The sequence below is a fragment of the Temnothorax curvispinosus genome, unplaced genomic scaffold (genome assembly GCF_003070985.1).
Source record: "Temnothorax curvispinosus isolate PA1 unplaced genomic scaffold, ASM307098v1 QBEX01011225.1, whole genome shotgun sequence".
Classification (NCBI taxonomy): domain Eukaryota; kingdom Metazoa; phylum Arthropoda; class Insecta; order Hymenoptera; family Formicidae; genus Temnothorax; species Temnothorax curvispinosus.
The window spans coordinates 41,273-62,901 of NW_020221005.1; the positions used below are offsets into that span (position 1 = coordinate 41,273).

At 37.4% G+C, this 21,629-nt stretch overlaps 3 protein-coding genes across 6 annotated transcripts; 2 read left to right on the forward strand and 1 right to left on the reverse strand.

The window, feature by feature from the left end:
* The first annotated feature begins 791 nt into the window (after positions 1-791).
* On the forward strand, positions 792-7,132 carry LOC112461264 (biorientation of chromosomes in cell division protein 1-like 1). Its single transcript, XM_025026435.1, has 3 exons — positions 792-1,139; positions 1,505-5,319; positions 5,531-7,132. Exons 1-3 carry the CDS (start codon positions 1,008-1,010, stop codon positions 5,634-5,636), a joined length of 4,053 nt encoding a protein of 1,350 aa, XP_024882203.1. The 5' UTR covers positions 792-1,007; the 3' UTR covers positions 5,637-7,132.
* Positions 7,133-10,672: 3,540 nt separating this feature from the next.
* Positions 10,673-17,513, forward strand: LOC112461259 (mitoferrin-1-like). 4 transcript variants are annotated; one of them, XR_003041529.1, is made up of 7 exons: positions 10,673-10,789; positions 12,472-12,748; positions 13,058-13,282; positions 13,465-13,675; positions 13,782-13,915; positions 16,908-17,062; positions 17,157-17,511. XR_003041529.1 is itself a non-coding variant. In XM_025026430.1 (6 exons), exons 1-6 carry the CDS (start codon positions 10,673-10,675, stop codon positions 16,949-16,951), a joined length of 1,008 nt encoding a protein of 335 aa, XP_024882198.1. In that variant the 3' UTR covers positions 16,952-17,513. The 4 variants fall into 4 exon arrangements, 3 of the variants coding, with proteins under 3 accessions (XP_024882198.1, XP_024882197.1, XP_024882199.1); XM_025026430.1 differs by having other exon boundaries at positions 16,908-17,513; XM_025026429.1 differs by lacking the exons at positions 16,908-17,062; positions 17,157-17,511 and having other exon boundaries at positions 13,782-16,423.
* Positions 17,514-17,574: 61 nt separating this feature from the next.
* LOC112461263 (ejaculatory bulb-specific protein 3-like) lies at positions 17,575-19,878 on the reverse strand. The gene is made up of 4 exons (XM_025026434.1): positions 19,761-19,878; positions 19,577-19,683; positions 18,325-18,549; positions 17,575-18,101 (listed from the first exon to the last, which is right to left on the reverse strand). The coding sequence occupies exons 1-4, from the start codon at positions 19,820-19,822 to the stop codon at positions 17,947-17,949; spliced, it is 549 nt and encodes a 182-aa protein (XP_024882202.1). The 5' UTR covers positions 19,823-19,878; the 3' UTR covers positions 17,575-17,946.
* Between the last annotated feature and the right edge of the window lie 1,751 nt (positions 19,879-21,629).

Consider the following 21,629-nt stretch of genomic DNA (forward strand, 5'->3'; position numbering starts at 1 on the left):
CAGAGCTGATTTTGAATGAAATCGCGAATTTCTCTTTCCTCCTGCCGCGAATTCTAATATCAACTAAATCCGAGGAAGGAATTTAAGGGCGCGTATACGTTACCTTTCACTAATGAAGTTTATTTCGTCGAAAAGCTTCGCTCGTAAAACGTGTTTTGAACTCGCGCGACGCCATTTGTTTCGTCATTTGAGCGAGGCGAGAACGAGAAAGACAATTAGTTTACCGTCGATAAAGTCACTAATAAGTCGGTCGATAATGTTACTAGCGACTTTATCGACCATTGATGTATATTTGGTATAAAATTATCGGCAGTTTATGTTCGAAACCGCGACAAAGGTATATTCGATCAGCTGAGAGACGGCATTTCAGTGATTTAATTGATATTGCGAGAATCGTTCTAGATTTATCCTAAAAATTTCCGAGATTCTACATTCTACGTCTGACAATTATAACCGCATTATAATGCAGTCTCAGAAATTTATAAAATATCAGGCATAATGAGACAGCTATATAGGAGGTAGCATAATTAAAAATTCAGTTTTAAACTCACTTTTTCTATACTACACTTTTCCTACATTTTCCATTGTTATTTATAACACTATTACTTCCATTTATATTTCATTTTACGCAATTTGCAATTTTCTAAATATACATCAATTTTTGTTCAATATATAGGAGAGTGTATACATGTATTTCTTTTTTCAGGTTAAATTAAATCGAGGAAATCTAAATATTCACGAGAGAGATACGAAATATCTTCGTATATTTACCGATATTCATGCGACTATCAAATTTTTCTGCGAGCGATTATTAGCAAATGCGCACAAAGCTGAAAGCGCACGAAGCGCGAGGAAATATGGCCGTGATGGCTGCGGTGCGTGCTCCTTGACGGGATTGACGGGAACGGGAGTCCGCCTGCCAGTGTTGGATCGGTCAGGATGATCGTCTTCCTCGTTTCGTGACGTGTTAAGTCTGACCTTCGGCAACTGGCGTTCGTCCCAGCGACATGGAGTTAGGCCTGTCCAACACGCTGCTGGCCGGTGATCCACGATTGATCGATCACATAGTGGGCGAAGTTAAGTCCCAAGGTATTTTCGATCAGTTCCGGAAGGAATGCATCGCCGATGTCGATACGAAGGTAATTCTCGCGGCTGATTCCTGACAGCGAGCTCTTCGCTAAAAAAAGAATCGGACCTTTATCTTTGGTTTAGAGGTTAGACGCGATTAGTTTGAACATGAGAAATCTTGATTGCTGTTATTATTTTGACAAGGTAGATACTTATGCGATATGCAGTTTTATAATACTTTATGTAAAAGATTTTTAATGAGTCTTATATATTTTTTTTAACAAAATTTTGATTCTGGAAACCTTGACATTTTGCTGTACTATTTTTAGAGTCAATGTGCAAAATTGCAATATATGTGTCATTACATGAAAACTGTAGCTCATTTAATAAATCTTATGTACTAATGTAATGTCTAATGGCACACGTACAATTTCAGCCTGCGTATCAAAATCTGAGGACAAGGGTTGAAGGTTCCGTAAACTCTTTTCTTAGTAAGCAAGTATGGAAACCAGATTTGAACAAGAATCAGCTCAGGGAAACTTTGCGCAAGCACATACACGACGCACCGTATCTAGATGCTGGCGTGGAGCGGATAGTGGATCAAGTGGTGAATCCCAAGGTCTATTCGGTTTTTATGTCACAGATAGAAGATGTAGTGTACAAATTTCTGGGTATAGAGAGGCCAAAGGCAAAAGAGAAGAACGGTGGTTGCGGTCTTAAAGATTTGTTGCCTAAAGATTTGGATCCGGTCTCGCCCGAGTCCGACAAAAACAGCTTGAAGGACGAATCTCTTGAATCCTTAGATATAAACGACATAAATGATTTTGACAGAAAGCAGGATGAAAAAGTCGACGAGCAGAGGCCACAAGACGAGGAGACGTACAGAGATAAAAACAGAGCTAGTTCTGAAAACGGGCACATTTCCTTGGAAGAGAAAACATCGGATGATGCCTATAAAATTCTAAGTAAGAATGGAAGTAATTCAAACTTAAACACATCTGCGAAATCGGATGATAAAGTGGACGAGGAAGAGGAAGAGGTCAGTCCAACGTTTGAGCCTATTGATATCATGAACTTAAATGAATCCAACATTTCCAACGATTCTCATTTGTCGGGAATATCGGAATTAACGAGTCACAGATCTAGAAGCCCAGATTTTTCGAACGAATTGTCGCGGGATAACTTCGAGTATAGCAATCAAGATTCTCAGCTCAGCAAAGTTTCCTCGGATTCCCGGTTGTCGATAGTGACGGACTTCGGTTCCTCTAATCACGCTTTAACACCGGTACACGATTCATCGAGAGATGAAACAACGAAGGACAAGTACGAGGCTAAAAGCAGTAAGGATAATTTCAAGGCGATCAGAGAGGATTCGTCTAAGAACAAGACGACTAAGAGCAGTTTTGACTTTGTTAAAGGTAAAGATGTGCAAGATTATAAAGATACGAAAGATTTCAAGAGTACTAAAAGTGTATCTTCTAAAGAAAATTCTCGCGACGCCGCGGATAGTAGTATTAAAGATAAGTATGATCATAAGAGCAAAGAGAAGAGCAAGGATAGCGAGTCCACTAAATTGTTGAAAAGCACAAAGGAAAAATCTGCCAGTAAGGATGTAAAATATTACAAAGATAAAAGTAACGAGAGAAAGAGACCGAGTAGTGAGAAATATGATAAACACAGCAGTGAGAAGTACGACAAACACAGTAAAAGTAAACCTAAAGATAAAATTGACCAGGCGAGAGAAAGTTCTGACAAAATTACAGATATTTCAGAAAATTTGAAGGATAACGTCAACAAACTCAAAGACGAGAAGCTTAAGGAAATAGAGAGGAAAGATAAGGATAACGTTAATAAAGAAGTGAAAGATTTGAAAGATATGTACAAAGAAAAAATTAAAAAAATTATAGAACTTCGGGAAAAGATAGAATTGACGGAGAAAGAAAAATTAAATAAGGATAAAGATGTTAAACTTATTAAAGATACTAAGGACAGAAAGGATCCTCTTAAAGATAAAAAATCAAATAAGAAAGAGCACAAAAGTTCGTCGTCGTCGTCATCGTCATCGAAAAATCCTTCTATAAGTTATCATGAAAGTAGAAGCAGCAAAACGTCGGAAAAGATTGTGGATGGAAAAGATAAACGATCTGATTCAAAAGACAAAGCAAAACGAGATGAGAAGCGATTGTCGAAAGATAGTAAAGGTAAAAGTCATTACAGTAGCAAATCAGATTTATCGGACAAATCTGACAAGTCAGATTCGAAGAAGATTTCCAAGAATGAGAAAGAAGATAAGAGCGGGAAGGTGGACGCGAAAAAGGATGTCAAGGCGAGCATCGAGAAAACGACGAACAGTAAAAAGGACGCGAAGAGCCACTTGCAACAGGGCAAGAATTCAGGTCGCGTCGAGAAGTCGGACAGAAAGGAGTCAAAAACCGACGGTCCGTCCAAGGATAAAAAGCGTAGAGAAGACAAAAAATCCAAGACGAAAGACGATCATTCGAGTTTACGGAAAAACTCGAACGATCGGCGTTCTACCGACAGAGACGGTTCGAACGGCTCGAATAATAAAACCCTACCGCCCAGCAATTCGAATTCTAACGTAACGAGCACCAAGTCGGGTACGTCGAATTTGACGAAGGACAATCATGTAAGTAATTCTAGCAGCGAAACGTCGGATAGTATCGAGGAAACGCAAGTGAGTGATTCGAAGACATCGCATCAGTCGAATTGTAAATTATCTCAGAAAATCAGTTCGCAACTACCGACAAATGAAAAGAGCCATTCGAAGATGGAGACCGATAATAGCAACGAGGCATACGATAGACAGGAAGAAAAAGAAAAAGAAGAAGAAAAAAGCGCAAATCCATGTGACACGAACTTGCCGCTGAAGAAGAGGCTGCTGCCGGATAAAGACGGTGAATCGAGTCCCGACGTGAAGCTCAAGAAACCGAAATTCGCGAAAAACATACACGAAGCTAAGAAACTGATGAAAATCAGAAAACAGATGGAGAAGCAGAAACTTAAGGAGGATAAGAAAGTAGAGAAGAAAGTTGCACAGGAAGCGGATCAAGCGAGTCAATCGAATACGAAGAATAATCTCGATAACCTCGAGGGCGTGCCGGACGACGAACGGGTTCAAATTATAGAGATCCCTGACGAGGAGTACGAAGAACCTTACCCTGAGAAGCACGAGCCCCGTTTAATGTTGGACGAGAGATCGATAATAATGCCAGGAGCCGAGTCTTGTGCAAACGACCTCCTAAAGGAATTGTGTACAAGGCAATCTTCAAGCGGAGTGGTGTCAGATGTGCCATCAAGCGCAGCACAGGCTACACAAGATTCTGACAGGAAACATAAAGATTTGCACGTTGAAGGTAAAAAAGATTCGCAAGCCTCTAAAGAGACACATAAGGACGACTCGGAGGAAGCTTCCAAAAATGAGACAAAACGTACGATTCTTGACGAAGAAAAATCTCTACAAGCAAAGGAAACGCGTATTTCGCAGGAGCTGGGAGAAGCTGCAGCCTCAGAAAAATCAGAATCTCTGAGCCATAATGAGAATAAAAACGTAAAACAATCGACGGAAGTGAATACAGCGACACGGGATTGTAATCGAGCGGAAACACAGGATGATAATGAAGAAAGGAAGAATGATGTTACATTGGAAATACCAGACGATAATAAAGAATCATTGAATGAAAAGCAAATAGAAACGCGTACGTCATCCAAAGCTGACACAATAGAGTCGCATGCCGATTGTATGGGAAATAAATCTTCGTCCTCCGCGATCAACGAGGATAACGAGGATTGCCGTTACTTCAAGACTGACAACGAGAAGTCAGAAAGGTTTTCCAATTTCTTGGAATCTTTAGAACTTGTGGAGAACTCGTCTTTGGAGGATATAATAGAGAGTCTAGGCGGCAAGGTGGTTTCTTCGATACCGAAGTCCATGGCACCGCCGTTGCCGAAATCGCGCAAACGTTCGTCCAGTCCCTTGTCGGACATACTGATGAATAATTCAGACAACAATAATGACGGTCATAAGCAAAAATTGTCGTCTTTGCCCAACGAAAACGCGGTACATAACGTTAAGAAGAGGAAATTCACCAAGAAACCGAGATTCTCGAATTTGTGTAATACCCAAGGGATCTCGAATGGCGAGAACTTTGTCATGCCTCTGAGCCCCGACAGCGACGTGTCCGCGACGAGCGATAAAACGGCGTCGTCTAACGTGATCAAAGAAGAGAAGAGGTACGTTACTTGTTTCCGAGATTTTTACATAGTACAGGGTTCCACATGTATCTCGTTATCGTTTCGTCGTTGTTTTTATACATGCTTTGTACCTGTTCTATAAACGCGCGGATTGACTGTATTATTCTAAATAAATATTTTCTCGAATGTAATTCGAGGAGGAGTCAGTTCCGTCTAACATTACTAACATTATTATTCCTTTAAATTGCAGCCGTATTAGGACCAGTCATCAACGATACTCAAGCGATGATTTATATAAACCACGTCCGTTATTTTCAAGTTCTTCTCGTCGAAGCAGACGAGCTAATCAAGCATAGCTAGCGCCCCAAGGATTCAGGTTGAATTTGTACAATTTCCAAGCATATTTATTTCGTTTCATTATACAGTAATATACATTGTATTTGATTACAATAATTCCTTATTTAATTCACCATAATTTAAGAAATTGTTTTGTTTCTTCTATTGTTTTATTACTAAACAATAATTACGTACAAGTAATGCGCATAATTGGATATTTGTAATTTTGAAACTCAGTTAATACATATCGAATTTTATAACATTTTAAACGTTTTATAATATTTTGAACATTTTTTTATACCTGAAATTCTGAGTACGAGCTAGGAAGTGGTAAATTTAAGTTATAAATTATAAGAACTTATTAATATCCATGATAATCCGGTTTAATAGATATCATTGATTAAAATACAATATCTTAGTCAGCTCTTCAATTAACGAGTTTACTAGAATAATCCTTTAACAAATTTATACATTTTGAGATAACAGAATGTTGTCAATTTTAACTAACATCTTCCATGTAATATCTAAGACGTGTTAAAGATTACGATGTTGAATATTATAACAAGATTAATTGCGTAAATCTCGGGGAGAGTGTGAGCGTTAAAAGGAAATTATGTACTTTTCCTTTCGAAATAGTATACTCATCTGCGGACTGTCCACTTTTGTTGAGAATGAATTGTCTACTTGTACGCATGTATATATGTTTATATACGAACGAGTGTTCGCGAATACACGTTATACGCAATTTTAAAATTATTAAAATTGTTAAGGTTTGCACAAAAATAATAATCGACTCATTTCTACGATCACGTTGGACTTGATCCGACAATTGTTTCTTTACGTAAGCTATAATCGGAATCCTTAAGAGGAACCCGTCCTTCCGGTTCCGCGCGTAGATCGTTATTCACTAGGATGACATTAAAGTGTGTTATATACGTAATTTATTACACTATTTATCTGTGCAAGTTCCCGATTTTAACGACGCCAACAACTTTTTATAATCACGTACGTAATTAGATGCACTACAGATGTAACAACAGTATATACATATATTTATAAGGTTGCCACAGTGTGTGCTAGACTAACTTTCCGCTTATATACCAGTTCTGTGGAAGAAAATAGTTCTTATATACATTTGTAGTTTTTATACCGCGAGTGATTTAGCGATTAATCTTTTTCAGAAGCATTCTCATAAGGAACTCCGACATGCGTGTGTGCGTGTACATAAGAATTAAAAGAATACGATGCGGATCGCCTGTAAGATAACGAAAGGGATCACCGATAAGATAAAAAAAGCATTAAGTAAGCGCCATATGATGTAAACTAATCTTAAGTTCTTAAGACTCGGTTCGAGCTATATCTCACGTCGTTGGAAAACTGATAAAATTCTTTTATAATTTTCACTTTCTCTACATCTTCGTCTTTTCACGTTATTTATACCATTGTCTTCTAGCGTAATTCGTTCATTCCTCGAATGATACTGAATTACAAAGTAATAAAAAGAAAATAACTGAAATCCAATGTCTTGTCATTTACGCAATTATTCATGGCGATACAAATATGTTTCATAGAAAGAGCAACAGCATAAAGCTGCTATTACGTCACGTATATTTTTAGATCTATACTTCAAGAAGCGTATTCTTGTTTTTGTCGGTAACAGTAAGCTTGTATAAACATGTACATACATACGTACAAAAGGCACGCGCGTCACATATTTTATTTCAACGAGAATATCGTGAGAGATATAATTTTGTATTTTCAAATTTCCACTTTATTTGCCAATTTGTCAAACAATTAGGCGTGCCATATCCAAAAAGTTTATAAATTTTCCACAACCAATCGCTTTCCAATAAAAAATAAATTTTATATGTTTATTATAACTAATATTCTCTCTGGATCTAGTAAAATACATATCAACAAGTATGTCAGGACTTTAAGCGAAGTAAACATAGTGAAAGTAATTTCTACTTCGTGAAACTCTTGATCTGCGTCTAATTAATCTCGAAAATATTTAGTGCGACTCAATGATGATGCGACGAATTTGTCGGTTTCGCTCAACGTGCAGCCTCGAAGCTCGTGTGACCAGCGTCAATTTTCGGCGAGGTACCGCCGTTATTGATCTCGAGACGTCAGAAGGAAACGCACGAAGAAGCTCTTGTGCGTTTCCTTTGGCTTGTCGCCGATTCGATTCAGCCTCTAGCCGCCAATCGACGAGCCAAGGTCGTCGCAGCTATGTGCGAAGATTAAGAACGATAGGGCGACGACGGGGATTAGATATAATAAAGCGACGGCCGTCGTTGCGCGGGCTTTTGTTTACTTTTGCGCATCGCGAGTAGCATTGGAAATCGCCGGCTCGACCTTGTCACTTAAACCATTTCCTCGCTCAACATTTAGAAATGGCATAATAATGCCGCGACACGCAATCGTGCGTGCGTTGATTTTTTTTTTTAGCGCATTATTTACGGAAATTGGAATACACTCGAGGGGGAGGGAACGATAATTCGCGACGATCCGACCGATATCTCATTACGCGAAACCGTGTTTTTTGTAAATAGACCAGCTGGTTCCCGATGTTCGCGATATATATATTTACGATTTCTTCGAAGCGCATTCGTATAACACCGACCATTGTCTCCGCGAATTGTGTTTCGAACAATAGACGAGGAAAAACAGCGTTATCGCACGTTGCGCGCATCGGCCGGCGCGAGAAAGATATATGTTCGCGAGGCGAGGTGAAAATATCGATAATACGACGCGACGCGTCTGTAATAACGCGTTGATCGCATCTCGATACTCCAAGATCTGATAGAGATCTGATATATACCTTATTATCTATATTTGATAATAAACGGCTGAATAATGAGGCCAATTTCTTAATTTAATTGTTCCCAATTGTAGATAAAATAAAAGAAAGTTTCGCTTTTGAATCCTCGATTGAAACGAGCTGCTGTTCATCGGACATATTTTCACGATATTTCGAAGTTTCGCTAATTTATTTGAGATTTATTCGCCAAGACGACAGTCGTCGCGATCCGAGAGAACTTTTCACTCCAATTACCTAAAAAAATACCAATCTGAAATATTTTATTTACAAACTATGTTTTTCAAATTAAAATAAATAAAATCTTGAGTAAAAAAATAAAAAATTGCTTGTTGGTCTTTGATGGTTTGTCAGAAATAAACCTCGCGATGGGCGCTATACATGGAATCGATTTAATTTTTTTGCCGGAGACCGGTCATAAAGCGACGCGTCCATGTTGAAAAAAGAGAGAGAAATGAGAAAGAGAGAGAGAGAGAGGTAAAAAAATCGCGATACCGGCGCATTTACGTCATCCGATAAAATATAATTTACGTAACCGGCGAGAGTGCATTTCCTGTGGCGCAACGTGGCGCAAGTCCTTCTCTCGTTCGCTCCTGGCAGCCAAATTTCATTCCCTCGATGGTCAATCGCGATAATCCGGCACAGGGCACGCTGCGTGGCCCGCCGCGTTCGTTTTGCATTACATGAGAGCCTCGATTTCAGAAACGCCGAGGGACTTTAACGCGCTCGCTTTTTTATGCATTCAATAATACGCAGGCGAACGTGTATGCGTGGAAGGTTGCGTAAAATTTTCCCGGAACGGTCTTCGCTTAGCTGCACTCTCTACATTCTACGCCTTTCGGATAATTTATTATTTCTTAGTTGCCAATTATAATATCCGATCGACGTTCATTTAGTTGAAAAAAATTAAAATCTGTTTTTTTATAATAGAAAATCAAATTTAAAAAACGCTTTCCGCCGCTAATTCGGCGCATCGAAGAAATTTAAGCTTCAAAGTGTCATTCTTTTTCACGATGGAGTTGAGGACCGCGCATCACGCATCACTCAAACTGACGCGATTGCACGAATTGTCTCGAGATTCCTGGATGGATTCAATAACAAGTGGTTTTCGTATTTGCACGCGAAAGTTTCGGCAAGTCACCGCGGTGGAGAAAGTGCAGCCGAAACAAAAACGAATTCGCGGCGAGAAACCCGAGACTCGGCCACTCGGCGAGTATACGAGGATCGCGAGGCGCGGAAGGTATCGTGTGGGCGGGAAGCGGGAATGCGCCGTGCATGACGCGTATTCACGATGACTTGCCGCCGTGCACCGCCGTCTCTCTCTCTCCCCTCTCTTCCCTCCCTCATTCGGGAAATTACTATCGTTATCATCGTCGTGCCGGCGCGGCGTCGCATAGGATGTGCAAATTCACTCGGTATTCCGTGCGCTCAAACGCCCATCCCGAGGAAGGAGGAAGGAGCATTTCGAAGCGCGGACAGGACGGGGCACACGCGGACCACGTGGTCGCGCACGACGCATGCGCGGCACGTGCGCCCGGACCTAACCTCGCGTGCTCGCGCCGCCGTCCTCGCCCCGCGATCGGACTCGTTGCCCCGTGGGCCTCGTGTGTGTCGCGCGTTATTTCGGCCGTTTCGCGGCTCGATCCTCGCGCGTGCCGTGTGCCGATGCACGCGACGAGTCGCGGCCTGTCGATAGTGTCGATCAAACGAACGAACGAACGAGTACGGTCGCGGACGGGCAGGTGGGAAGGGGTTACTCGTTACTCCCCGTAGTCCCCGTACGCGGGAGTGGCGGGGACAGGAAACGGGGAGCCCCCGAGCCTTCTCGCGGCTCCCCGATGCAGCCCCATTAAGAAACGATCGACGCACGCGGTCACATGTCGGAGCGCGTGTAACCTGGGCGCCCGTCCCGCCGCGATCCGTCCGTGTGCAGTTTGTTTCTCGCGACGCGATTCCGCGGAACGCCGTGTGGCCGTTTTCTCGCCGCCGCCGATAGCCGATATTCGGGCTGCTCGAGCAAGTCGAGCATCGAATCGGTAAACGCAATACGTGTTGTCGGCCAGCACGCGAGACAGACGGAGAGTGTCGCAGAGAGAAAGAGAGAGAGAGAGAAAAGGAAAGAGGAAAAAAAGAGAGAGAGAGAGAGAGAAAGGATAGATTGCGCGACATCGTGGCGGCGGACTCGAGGCTCACTCACGAGCTAACGCGCGAGCAACAGCCTCTCCCCCGTGGACCATGAATATGGACGACTACGAGAGCCTGCCGACCAACTCCGTGGCCGTGCACATGACGGCCGGCGCCGTCGCTGGGATCATGGAGCACTGCGTCATGTATCCGTTTGACAGTGTCAAGGTACTGACAGGCGGCCCCGCGCCGCGCCGCGCCGCATCACACCACACGTTTCTACCCTCCGGCGATCCTTTTACATAACCTCCTCGCCGCCGGCGGGCGGCGCGCTCCCGATCGGGAGCCGTCGCGCGGACGTGAGACCCGCGTCCGCGCGACGCGACGAGAAGCAATGCGATGCGACGCGACGGCCCGTGGAATTCCCCCTTCCCCCGGCGTTCTGTTCGTGAGCACCAGGAAAAACGTCGCCGTCGCCGCGCGACTTTTCCTCGATGCCTTCCTGGAACCGCTTGGCAAACGGACGTTTTATCTCGCCTCAATTTATATCTGCCGTAAATAGACGCGCAGATAGGCGACGTTTGTCTCGTGGAATCATTGTTTGCAGATATACGATTCAATAACGCCACCGCTCACGAACGTCGCTTACTGGCGTTTTCTCTCGCTTTGGACGAAGCAATTTGCTCAATTATATAGGATGACAAAGTTAAAGATAATAGATAGTTTAATGGACCTGTGTGCATGTGCGTGTCTCGCTTTGTGTGATATACATGAGCTAGGACATTTATAGTTGCATTAGAACTCATGCAATTTGATTTGATTACCGTAAGTCTCACAACGTTGACGGAGCTTGTAATATAATTTTATAGAACTTGCTCGATTAAGAAAAGGAAAGTTTGTTTTTTCTCTTTTTCACATTCTAAAATTACGTGATGAAATAGGTTCAGAACGTGTATGTGCCATTAATGCGCGTGTCCATTAGCGTGCATTATCATGTTAGTCATTCCTGTCTTTTTGCCACATGCATGTATTTAAAGATATTAACATTTTATCTGCGTATTTGCTAAAATACCATTATCCATATCTTGCAACATAAGCGTATATTGTAGAAATTCACTTCCACAGTACACTTATTTTCAATATATATATATATATATATATATATATATATATATATATATATATTTATGTATAAAAAAAGACGAGAAATTTGTTAGGACTGCAGCTGACAGAAGCACTGTATCGAATATTTGTTGAATTAATTCGTATTTATGAGGTACGGCTCGTTTTTTGATGGCACGATCATACGTAAGATGTTATCATACAATTTCATGGAGTATACATGACAGTTGAGACAATAGTTACTTTGTATCAGATAGTGGATGCAAGAGGATGCGTTATTGTGCATTGCAAATGATGCATTATACCAGGTTCTTATACAGAATGCAAGTGTTTACTATTCATTATGTAACACAGTTCGTCGGCAGCGAGTTCTATTTCTGGTCTCCTTTTCAGAGACTGCTATCTATACTATATATGCTTTCCTGTCTTAATATGCCAGGGCCTTGATTTCGTTCATTATGCAAATGGATAACAGATATGTTGTTATTCTAGTTTAATGCAAAGTAAATTGACGTCTGACTGAAATCAATTCGATTTAAATCGTTCGATGCTCTCACTTATGAATACTTACTACGATACTTGACAGTCACTGTTCTCATTATCAGCAAGTCATCCCATTTTAAAATAATTTTGCGGCAAATGGCAATTTCATTAAATGGCATTGCAAATTCTTGCGCATAGCTGTTTGTACAAAAATATGTGCAAAAAAGAATGGAGTTAGTTTATTATTATTTCTTCATTATTTCTTTATTCTTAATAATTATCTTTCTTATCTATTGTGTGTCCAGACGAGAATGCAGGCATTGACTCCTGGTCCAGGAGGAGGAGGAGGTGTGGGAGAAGTGTTGTCCCGAATGATACGACAAGAAGGTGTATTAAGGCCAATTAGAGGTGTCAGCGCAGTGGTTGCCGGTGCCGGTCCTGCGCATGCTTTATACTTTTCTTGCTACGAGTGTCTTAAAGAAAAGTTCAAGAGTACGAGATCTCAGTTCAATCATCTTGTCTACGGGGCGGCTGGTTGCGTAGCAACAGTTCTGCATGACGGTGTCATGAACCCAGCGGAAGGTTCGATATAAAAACTACTTTGATATGTGATATTTGATACTCATTTGATAACGTATATCATTGTAAATAGACAGATAATTTTGCAATCTGTGTGCTACGCTTATTGTTATCATTTAATTGATGAAGATATACACAGTTTCTTATCTAACCATGAGTTGAATATCACCAATCTCTTTCACTATTTTAAATTTAGTAAAAAAATATATAGATTCCTAAAATGTTATATTTAGAGAAAATCTAGAAATTAGATTATCTTAAAAAATTAATCGTGGGAGATGTAGAGATTCATGTAATATTATTTTGTTACAGTGGTTAAACAACGATTGCAGATGTACAATTCCCCTTATAGGAATGTGTTGAGTTGTATACAACACGTGTATCAGAAAGAAGGGATATTTGCATTCTACAGGAGTTACACGACTCAATTGGCTATGAATGTGCCTTTTCAGAGTATTCATTTTATCTCTTATGAATTCGTGCAATCCATTACAAATCCAGAGCACGCTTACAATCCAATAGCACATATCGTATCTGGTGAGTCTTTTGATTATCCATAATATAAATTTTCTACATTTACATTTTCAATGTTTTTGGAAAAGATATATATAACGTTACGTTTGCAAGAACTATATAAAAATCAATCTATTAACGTATTATTCCGAAATATTGTGAGGAAATATAGTTGATTAAAGTTTTAATCGATTTTATGCAACCAGGTGCAACAGCAGGTGCAATTGCGGCCGCTGCAACAACCCCTCTGGATGTTTGCAAGACAGTGCTGAACACACAGCAGGACGGCGTGCACGCTCAAGGCATGATAGATGCATTTAAACAGGTCTATAGGTTCGGCGGGGTACAGGGATACTTTCGTGGACTACGCGCACGTGTCTTATTCCAAGCACCAGCCACCGCTATCTGTTGGGTGATGTAAGTCAATCGACTTTGTGTTTCTTTCTACTGTTTTTTGTTAGATTACGTAATATTCACCGTCTTTACGTCGCGTCGCGTAACGCGTTTTTAATCTTCACGACAGATACGAGTCATTCAAGTATGCATTACGGGGCAAGCAAGATGATGATTATAGCGACTCCGAGCTTGACAACGGTATGAGCGGAATTAATCAGAACCCGACGCTCGCATCAAGATCCAACAGTTTTCAAGGCGCAGGTCTGTACTTTAACAACCACGCCTCGCCGCCCGTGTTACTCAAAGTGACTACGAGTTAGGCATGTAAAAAAAATCGCACTGTCGATTGTCCATTACGAGAAAGAAAGAGAGAAAACTATTTCATTATAAAAGTCTATTGACAATGAATATTTCGTTGATTCGTCCATTATTTGAGCGGCATTCTTACGTACGTTCTTTATCGCAAAGAAACGAAAATCGACGCTAAAGAGAGACAATAGCAAGCAAAGGTACGGGACCTAGATTTATTGAATGTTGATATGTAAATTTCTTCAATTATTGTTAACATAACTGCGTCAAATAATGGCGCTAATAATGTTATCTCTTTTCTTTTTAATTTTTTGATTTCTGATTATTGAACGAGGATGATTGATTTTAAATAGCAAACCTGCAAGTTGGAGCAAGAAAAAATATCATTTCATTAATCTTTATATTATTATTGTACCTTATGCTTTCAATAGATTTTCTGTCATGTATGCGAAATTAGTATGGAAATAATACTATTGTTTTAGAATATTTGCAAAATTACTTTATTAGCAATACTAAATTTGAAATCATGAAATAATTATTAATCCTGGTACATTCGCTGGCTGCCATCCAACGTGTATAATTGAAATAGAATGCTATTATCTATTGTACTGTTCATGATGGAGTATAAATGAACATTCAGTAAAATGTCAATTTGATGTAGGTATATCAAACTTGAATGTAAATAATCTGTCTGTATTATTTATTTTTTGCTGTAATTTCCATATTACTTTATAAATAAACATTTGTATATATCTAGCTCATACAAATAAATCTGAATATTTTATTAGTAATTTATTCAATATTGATACTTAATTGGATTAACATGGTAATATTTATTGTTTAAAGAACACCAAGCAAATATATTTATACTGTACAGACGGATTCACGCTTGTTTAAAAGTAGATACAATAAATTACTGTTGAAAGCATGATGCAGAGAATCAAGCTAACATTTTTTTGGCATTATCGAGTATAAAAATGTTTTTTAAGAAGAGAGGAAAGATATGCTCCACTTGAATAGTGAAAATAGGTTACGCACATAGTGCAATTAGATTGCAGCCCACTCCAACACTGTACCATTAAGTAAGTTAAGAAAACAGTGGGATGCATGCAGGAATTTCGTCGATAATAAACTATACTTTAGAGAGCATAATTAAATGCGCATAATTCATGCAGGATCATTTCGCAAAATTAGACAATTGTTATTAAGAGGACGTTATAAAAATTAATCAAATATTTGACGTTAAAAAGTTACGAAGACTACTTAATGAAATTCTGAGTTGAACTAGAATACGATGTAACACTTCGTGTTCGGATTATAGGTACGGATTGGAGTGAATTGAATTAACACAGGGCATGATTGGCTACCCTAAACAAAAGGAATTACAAGTGTTGTAAAGTAATTATTTTATAGAAGACTGTAGATAAAACTATAAAATATATTACAGATGTACAGTATAAAATACGAGAAAAACCAGTGTAGAAAAAATTAAACTGTTATTTGTACAAGTACGATTCCTCTTGATTACTCAAGTACAAATGATAAAATGCTCCTTAGTCATTTTGTAATATAAATAAATTATGTATCTAAATCATATACGATATAACTACAATATTGCTTCCTATGGCTGTGATAACTGGGTCATTTGATGTTGACTTTAAGAGGGAGTAATATCATGTAAAACTCATATTTCACGCCATATTTATTTATTGTTACAATTTTTTAATTAACCCTACGTCGTTGCCGAATAAATCGTTTGATATTGTTGAAGAGAAAAATAGCACAGTATTCATATGTGTAAAGCTATATGTAAAAGAGAGCGGCATCTAAATTTAAACATAACTTTATAAAACGTATATTTAAATTATCAAAATCTTTTCTTATTTTTTTGGGAGATTAGCAGCTAATCTTTCGTCCGAAACATTTATCCAGATATGCATGGCTGCGTCTGTTACACGCGTTCATGTATTTTGCATACTAATTCAAGCATGCAATTGTCAGTATGTTTTATTAAATTTAACAGGACTCTCAATTCATTGTTTATACTTTTTATTGTAATCTGTTAATCTTTGTATTAAACACTTATATCTCAAAATTCTCTTTATTTAAACCTCAAATAGATGCTTATTTCTCAGGTATTATAAGATACTATAATACTGTACAAAATATGACGCGTTTATCAATCTGTGTTTTTTTTTTAATTTATTACGCAAATTATTATAGCCACGTATTATTATATAAAATTAATTGACTTCACATTTTCTATGTTTTCTCTTTTATAAGCGTTTACTTTTTTGAAAAACAAGTTGTATATAGTCGATATATATGCTCCCACTGGTATTATAAAAAAGTATAAAAATAATATAGGGTACACATATTAATAAGTATATATTGAGTTTGTGTAACACAGTGAAACGCATTATACATAATAATGATGTAAATAAATCATTCTACAAAGTATTATAGTGTATTTCCATGTTTGATTCATCGCTTTATTTCTCGTTTTCTTAGAAGTGTGTGAAGAAAGGAGAAAACATCTGAGAACAGTGACATTTTGAAATCTTACTTCAGAGTTATTTTCCTTAAAATACTTTTTGATGGCTGTGTAAATTGTTCGTAACAATCGTCTATTTTACTTTACTTAAAATAGCGTACAAATTGCAAGAGCGGAACATGGCGAAAATTCCTGGTGATGTGTACAACGCTCGTTTTCAATTATTTCACGACGATCTGATAAGAAAGGAGAACGCGATACGGATAAAGTGGTTTATAAAAAATCAACAACGATTGATAGATCAGTTAAAAGAGCCGAAATTCACGAAACGAGCCAGGGAAATAATTGCGGAGTCTAAGAAACGAGCAGCAGCTCGCGTTGACAAACCCATTGTAATTTCAATCTGTTGATTCACAATGCTCATGTCTTTTAAACTTTGTACGCACGTAGGTACAACGGAAGCCCTTACCTCTTTGGAGGCCACCCAGATCTGACGGTTCCGTCAATATAGATAGCATGAAACCGATCGATCCCGATGTAAGAGTCATCCTTTATGAGAAAGGAATCCCAACCTTTATCACTACTCACAATTATTTAACTGAAAGGTAGTGCATAATACAAATCAAACACGGCGCACAGATCTCTGTTTGAAAGGAATTTACTCGACTAATATAAAATGCTTTTTGAAAATTTTTTTAGATATAAAGAACCCCCGGAGAAGCGTTTCTATTTTCCCGATTGTACGAATTGGATATACGGTTGGCGACTTGACGATTATCCTCCTGTCCCACTTAGCAAAGTAGGCCTGAAGTCTGTCATGTTAGCACAATTTTATCAGCGTAAGGCGTATAATCTGGAGCGAGATCCAGAATGGTTTCGTGGTTGTCAAATGAAGAGTGCGAGGAATTTGAGTGAATCATTGACACTTTAATTAGCAACTAATCTAACACTTGTACAGAATTATAAATATATCTATTACGATCATCGATATTTCGGTACTATATTTTCTGTGAATAGTTTGTTACATATTTTAACATGACTACAATTTTTATAATAAAATAGGTAAATTTTATAATAAAATGCGATAAATTGGTATGTGCAATCATTTATTCCGTTTATTTAATTACAGATATTACAGGTATTATTTAAGCATCTGTAATTTTAACTAATCATACAGAAAACGAACCCTACGATATCTTCTTTAAAAGAAAAATTATTTCTAGAATTTCTAGAATCTAAAATTTATTGATATATGCAATGTAGTATGATCAATAACAACATATTTTTGTTATATATGATACAAATTGCATATTAGTAATATTAATGTCGACAAAATGTTGCCTCAGTTCCACCAGATGCTACTGTTCATACAACTATTATTTCGACTATCATATTATAAACTATTATAATCGATTAATTGAGAAAATCTGGGTTACCGCATCGGGAAATAGATCAGTCCATATTGCCAACAGTTGTCAGCAGTTATTGTTTAATTCTTCTTCACATAGTCTTTAGACTTTACAACTATTTTCTGCCACATCTCGGGTTGATTCTGTAACCAATAATCACGTACTTGCATCAAAATTGCTTTGTGCCCATCAGCACACTTCTTGCAGTCAGTTTGGATAGCTTCGCCAAACATTTCTGAAATCAAGAGGATATTTTTTTGTACTTGTTTATTCTAATTCATAATAATCGACATCTCTCCTGATTAGCAAAGTGTATAGAATCTGAATACAATAGAATTAAAGCTCGAGATACATTCAGAAAGCTAATGTTCTTCATTAATTTCGTATTGATCAAAGAGTCTATCGCAAAGGAAAAAAGAAATGTATATATAATTCGATAATAATATATATAGGTATACCTGACATCAACCTCTGTTCTTCTGTGCACGGCCCTGTTTGCATGTAGCATTTGATATGTTCTTCTCGGCTATCGTCGTTACGCAACATACCTTGAACATCGAACTCCGCGTATTTTTGAGGATATGTCTCTTCCTCTGCTAGAACGCACATTAATACGTTCATAGCGATGATCAACACGACGTAGCTTAGCCGAGCCATTGTTCTTTGCTGTAGTACTTGAGACACTAGACGGGTAATGAAATGTACATTTTATTTGTACAGATTAGGTTAAAAACATTACGTGTTGAAAAATATATGTAAAATATAAATATAATGATAGACTTTAGCAATGATAGATGATAGCAATTATAGACTTGATCAGAGATTGAAACATACAAATTATGTAAATTTTTAAAATACGGATATGTCTAACTTCTTATTCATTATTTCTAATGATAGATGATCTGGATAATTTTTGCTGAGAAAAAATTAACTGAATCGAGTCATCAATAATTTTTTAATTATGAGCGATTGAAAAAAGTCTTTGCAATTTAAATTTCTAGAAGCTAAATAGGTTAAAAAAATTTTTTCAAGCAAAAATTTCATTATACTATAATAGAATTCTAATTTAAAATTTGATTACAGAGATATATAATATTAAAGATTTAAATAAATAATAACTTTATTGACATTTTTACTAAAGAACAATCGACTTCAATTTGATATAATTATTGTAATTAAAGCACATACAGAATAATAATTAAATTACGCGTTATGCGGAATGAATTTTTTTGAAAACGTTGACACTAATAGAGGCGTATGGCAAATAAGTTCTTTTCTCATAAGTTGTTTATTAATATTATGATATGAAATAATTAATTAGGGCTAATGTTGTCCATTGCAGAGATAATTGCGTAAATAAATGCGTACATGTACATAAAGATTTATTAAATGTCTTATGTTTCCAGAAGGATCATTAGACATTGTCAGGTTTATCAGATTTAAATAGTCATGTAATATGCAGGAAAAAATACCTAATAACCTTAGATTACAGAATTGTTGAAGTACGTATATTACAAAAACTTCATGTACATGCAATATGCAATTACTGTCTCAGAGAATATCACATAAATATTAAAAAAGATTGTTCATAAAATGATACATTGATGTACTTTTTTTTGCTTTCTGTTGTAAAATTCGCGAAAAATTATTACACCAACATAAGAATTTATCACTTTTCTGACAATAATACTTTGATACAATAATACTTACGACTAACAGTTCGACCAGGTGTGTATAGTGCACTTGAGAGCTTGTGGAACTGTGACTGCAGTCCGAGAGCTCTCCCTTTTATAGGGCCAAAAAGTTCTGGAACATTCCTACTCTCTAGATGGTTTATTGACCTTTCCTGTTTTCAGAATACATATAGGACAAAGAGTATCTTATCCTTAATTACCTTAGAAATACTCTGAGAAACATCTGGGAACCACATGGTATCGAATTCCACACTATCCCCATCCCTCGCCCTAAGGGACGGTGGTGTGTTTATCTTTGGGAAATTCTCCCATGTAAAAAAAAGAAGCGTTCGATAAAGAATATCTTAAATTCTAGTTATCTTGGGAATATCCTGTACGCCCCTATGTGAGCGATGATCACGCTGTCAAAGTAACAAATGCAGGAGATTCATTTCTCGTGGATTAATATTTTGAGTAATTTTGACCAGTTATAATTCGCACTGTTGAAAACATAGGGCAAATATAAATAGAATTATATATATTTATTTATTAATGCAGAACAACTGAAAATGAAACTTTCGAGTGGCATCTTTTAATTCTGATAGCTATATTCTATCCATCATATAATTTTTTATTACAATAAATTTCACTTTTTTTTCTTCTTAAATTATCGTTTTTTATCTTGCTTAGTGTTCTCTTTATTTGGGCTATTAACAGAAAGCAGATCTAATGGCAATAAAAAATCGGCATGCTCTGGCAAAGTATTAAATGCAAAATTTATAAATTTCTGAAATTCCTTAGTAAGAGCATCGATTTTTTCTTGAAGCATTTTATTCTTATTGCGAAGTTTTGTAATCTTTTCCTTCATTGCATTCATAATTTCTTCTTGCTTAGCAATAAATTCATGCAAGGACTTGATTTTCTCCTATATATTTTAAATATATAATTTTTTGGTTAATATTTTTCATCATTATAGTATCTCTAGGTATAAAAGTTATAATATGTATATATGTATATACGTGGTCTGTCTAAAAAGTAATGAGAATTTTTTTTTAACAAACGGTAACACTAAAAACGAGACTGCAGTAGACCGAGAGCTTTATTCATACTCTATACCTTTAGTTAAAATTTCAATTTGATAACATCCCAGATAACATGCATGTTGCCTAAGACGTCGTAAAGATATCTTTAAGACAACTAAGATATCTTAAGATATCTTTACGACGTCTTATGCAACATGCATATTATCTGGGATTATTAACACATGTAATTCTACAATCATTTGTATAACTGTATGTTTGGGCGACGTGTCACGAAAATGGAACACAAGAAAATTAAGCAGCATTATGTGAAGTTTGACACAGCAAATTCTGTGTCAAATTTCAGGATAATATGACAGAGAAACGTTTGAAAAGTTGACAGTGAGGTGATTAGTGATAGATTATATTAAATTTGAATCACGAAATTGTTTATGTCATTGTTGGTCCAGAACGGGATTCATCTTCATAATTTCACCGTCATCTAAAAATGTCTTGTGCCCGGGATAAAACTTCATCTCTGTAAGTCTGTTTCAACTTCTTAAATATTTCCATCGTATTATCTTGGAGTTCGACATAGAATTTGGTCGCATAACGGTACTCGATTTTCTTGTGTTTTATTTTCGTGACGTGTCACCCAAACCACACGGTCTTATGGTATGTAAGATCGTGACTCATACATACAAATATTCTACAATTATACAAATGATTGTAGAATCACATGTGTTAATGTTATCAAATTGAAATTTTAACTGAAGGTAGAGTATGAATGTAAAGCGTCGTCTACAATATGGCAGCAGGAGTATACAGTAAGACGTAAGCAGTAAGTTATTGACTAATGGGATTTTTGCAATTCAAGAATAATCGACTATGGTTGGTCAATAGCTTACTGCTTACGTCTTACTGTATACTCCTACTGCCATTGTAGACGACGCTTACCTCTCGGTTTACTGCAGTCTCGTTTTTACAGTGTTACCAGTTGTTGAGAAAAAAATTCAGTTTTTTATGTTATTACTTTTTAGACAGACTTATATATATATATATATATATATA

Coding starts and splice junctions, on each gene's coding strand:
- LOC112461264 (XM_025026435.1), top strand. CDS start 1,008: ATGGAGTTAGGCCTGTCCAACACGCTGCTGGCCGGTGATCCACGATTG. Junction 1,140..1,504: donor TCGCCGATGTCGATACGAAG/GTAATTCTCGCG, acceptor GTACAATTTCAG/CCTGCGTATCAAAATCTGAG. Junction 5,320..5,530: donor GTGATCAAAGAAGAGAAGAG/GTACGTTACTTG, acceptor TTTAAATTGCAG/CCGTATTAGGACCAGTCATC.
- LOC112461259 (XM_025026429.1), top strand. CDS start 10,673: ATGAATATGGACGACTACGAGAGCCTGCCGACCAACTCCGTGGCCGTG. Junction 12,749..13,057: donor TGTCATGAACCCAGCGGAAG/GTTCGATATAAA, acceptor ATTTTGTTACAG/TGGTTAAACAACGATTGCAG. Junction 13,676..13,781: donor ACCGCTATCTGTTGGGTGAT/GTAAGTCAATCG, acceptor TCTTCACGACAG/ATACGAGTCATTCAAGTATG.
- LOC112461263 (XM_025026434.1), bottom strand. CDS start 19,822: ATGGGGATAGTGTGGAATTCGATACCATGTGGTTCCCAGATGTTTCTC. Junction 19,684..19,760: donor TTTCTCAGAGTATTTCTAAG/GTAATTAAGGAT, acceptor TCTAGAGAGTAG/GAATGTTCCAGAACTTTTTG. Junction 18,102..18,324: donor AGAACAGAGGTTGATGTCAG/GTATACCTATAT, acceptor TCTTGATTTCAG/AAATGTTTGGCGAAGCTATC.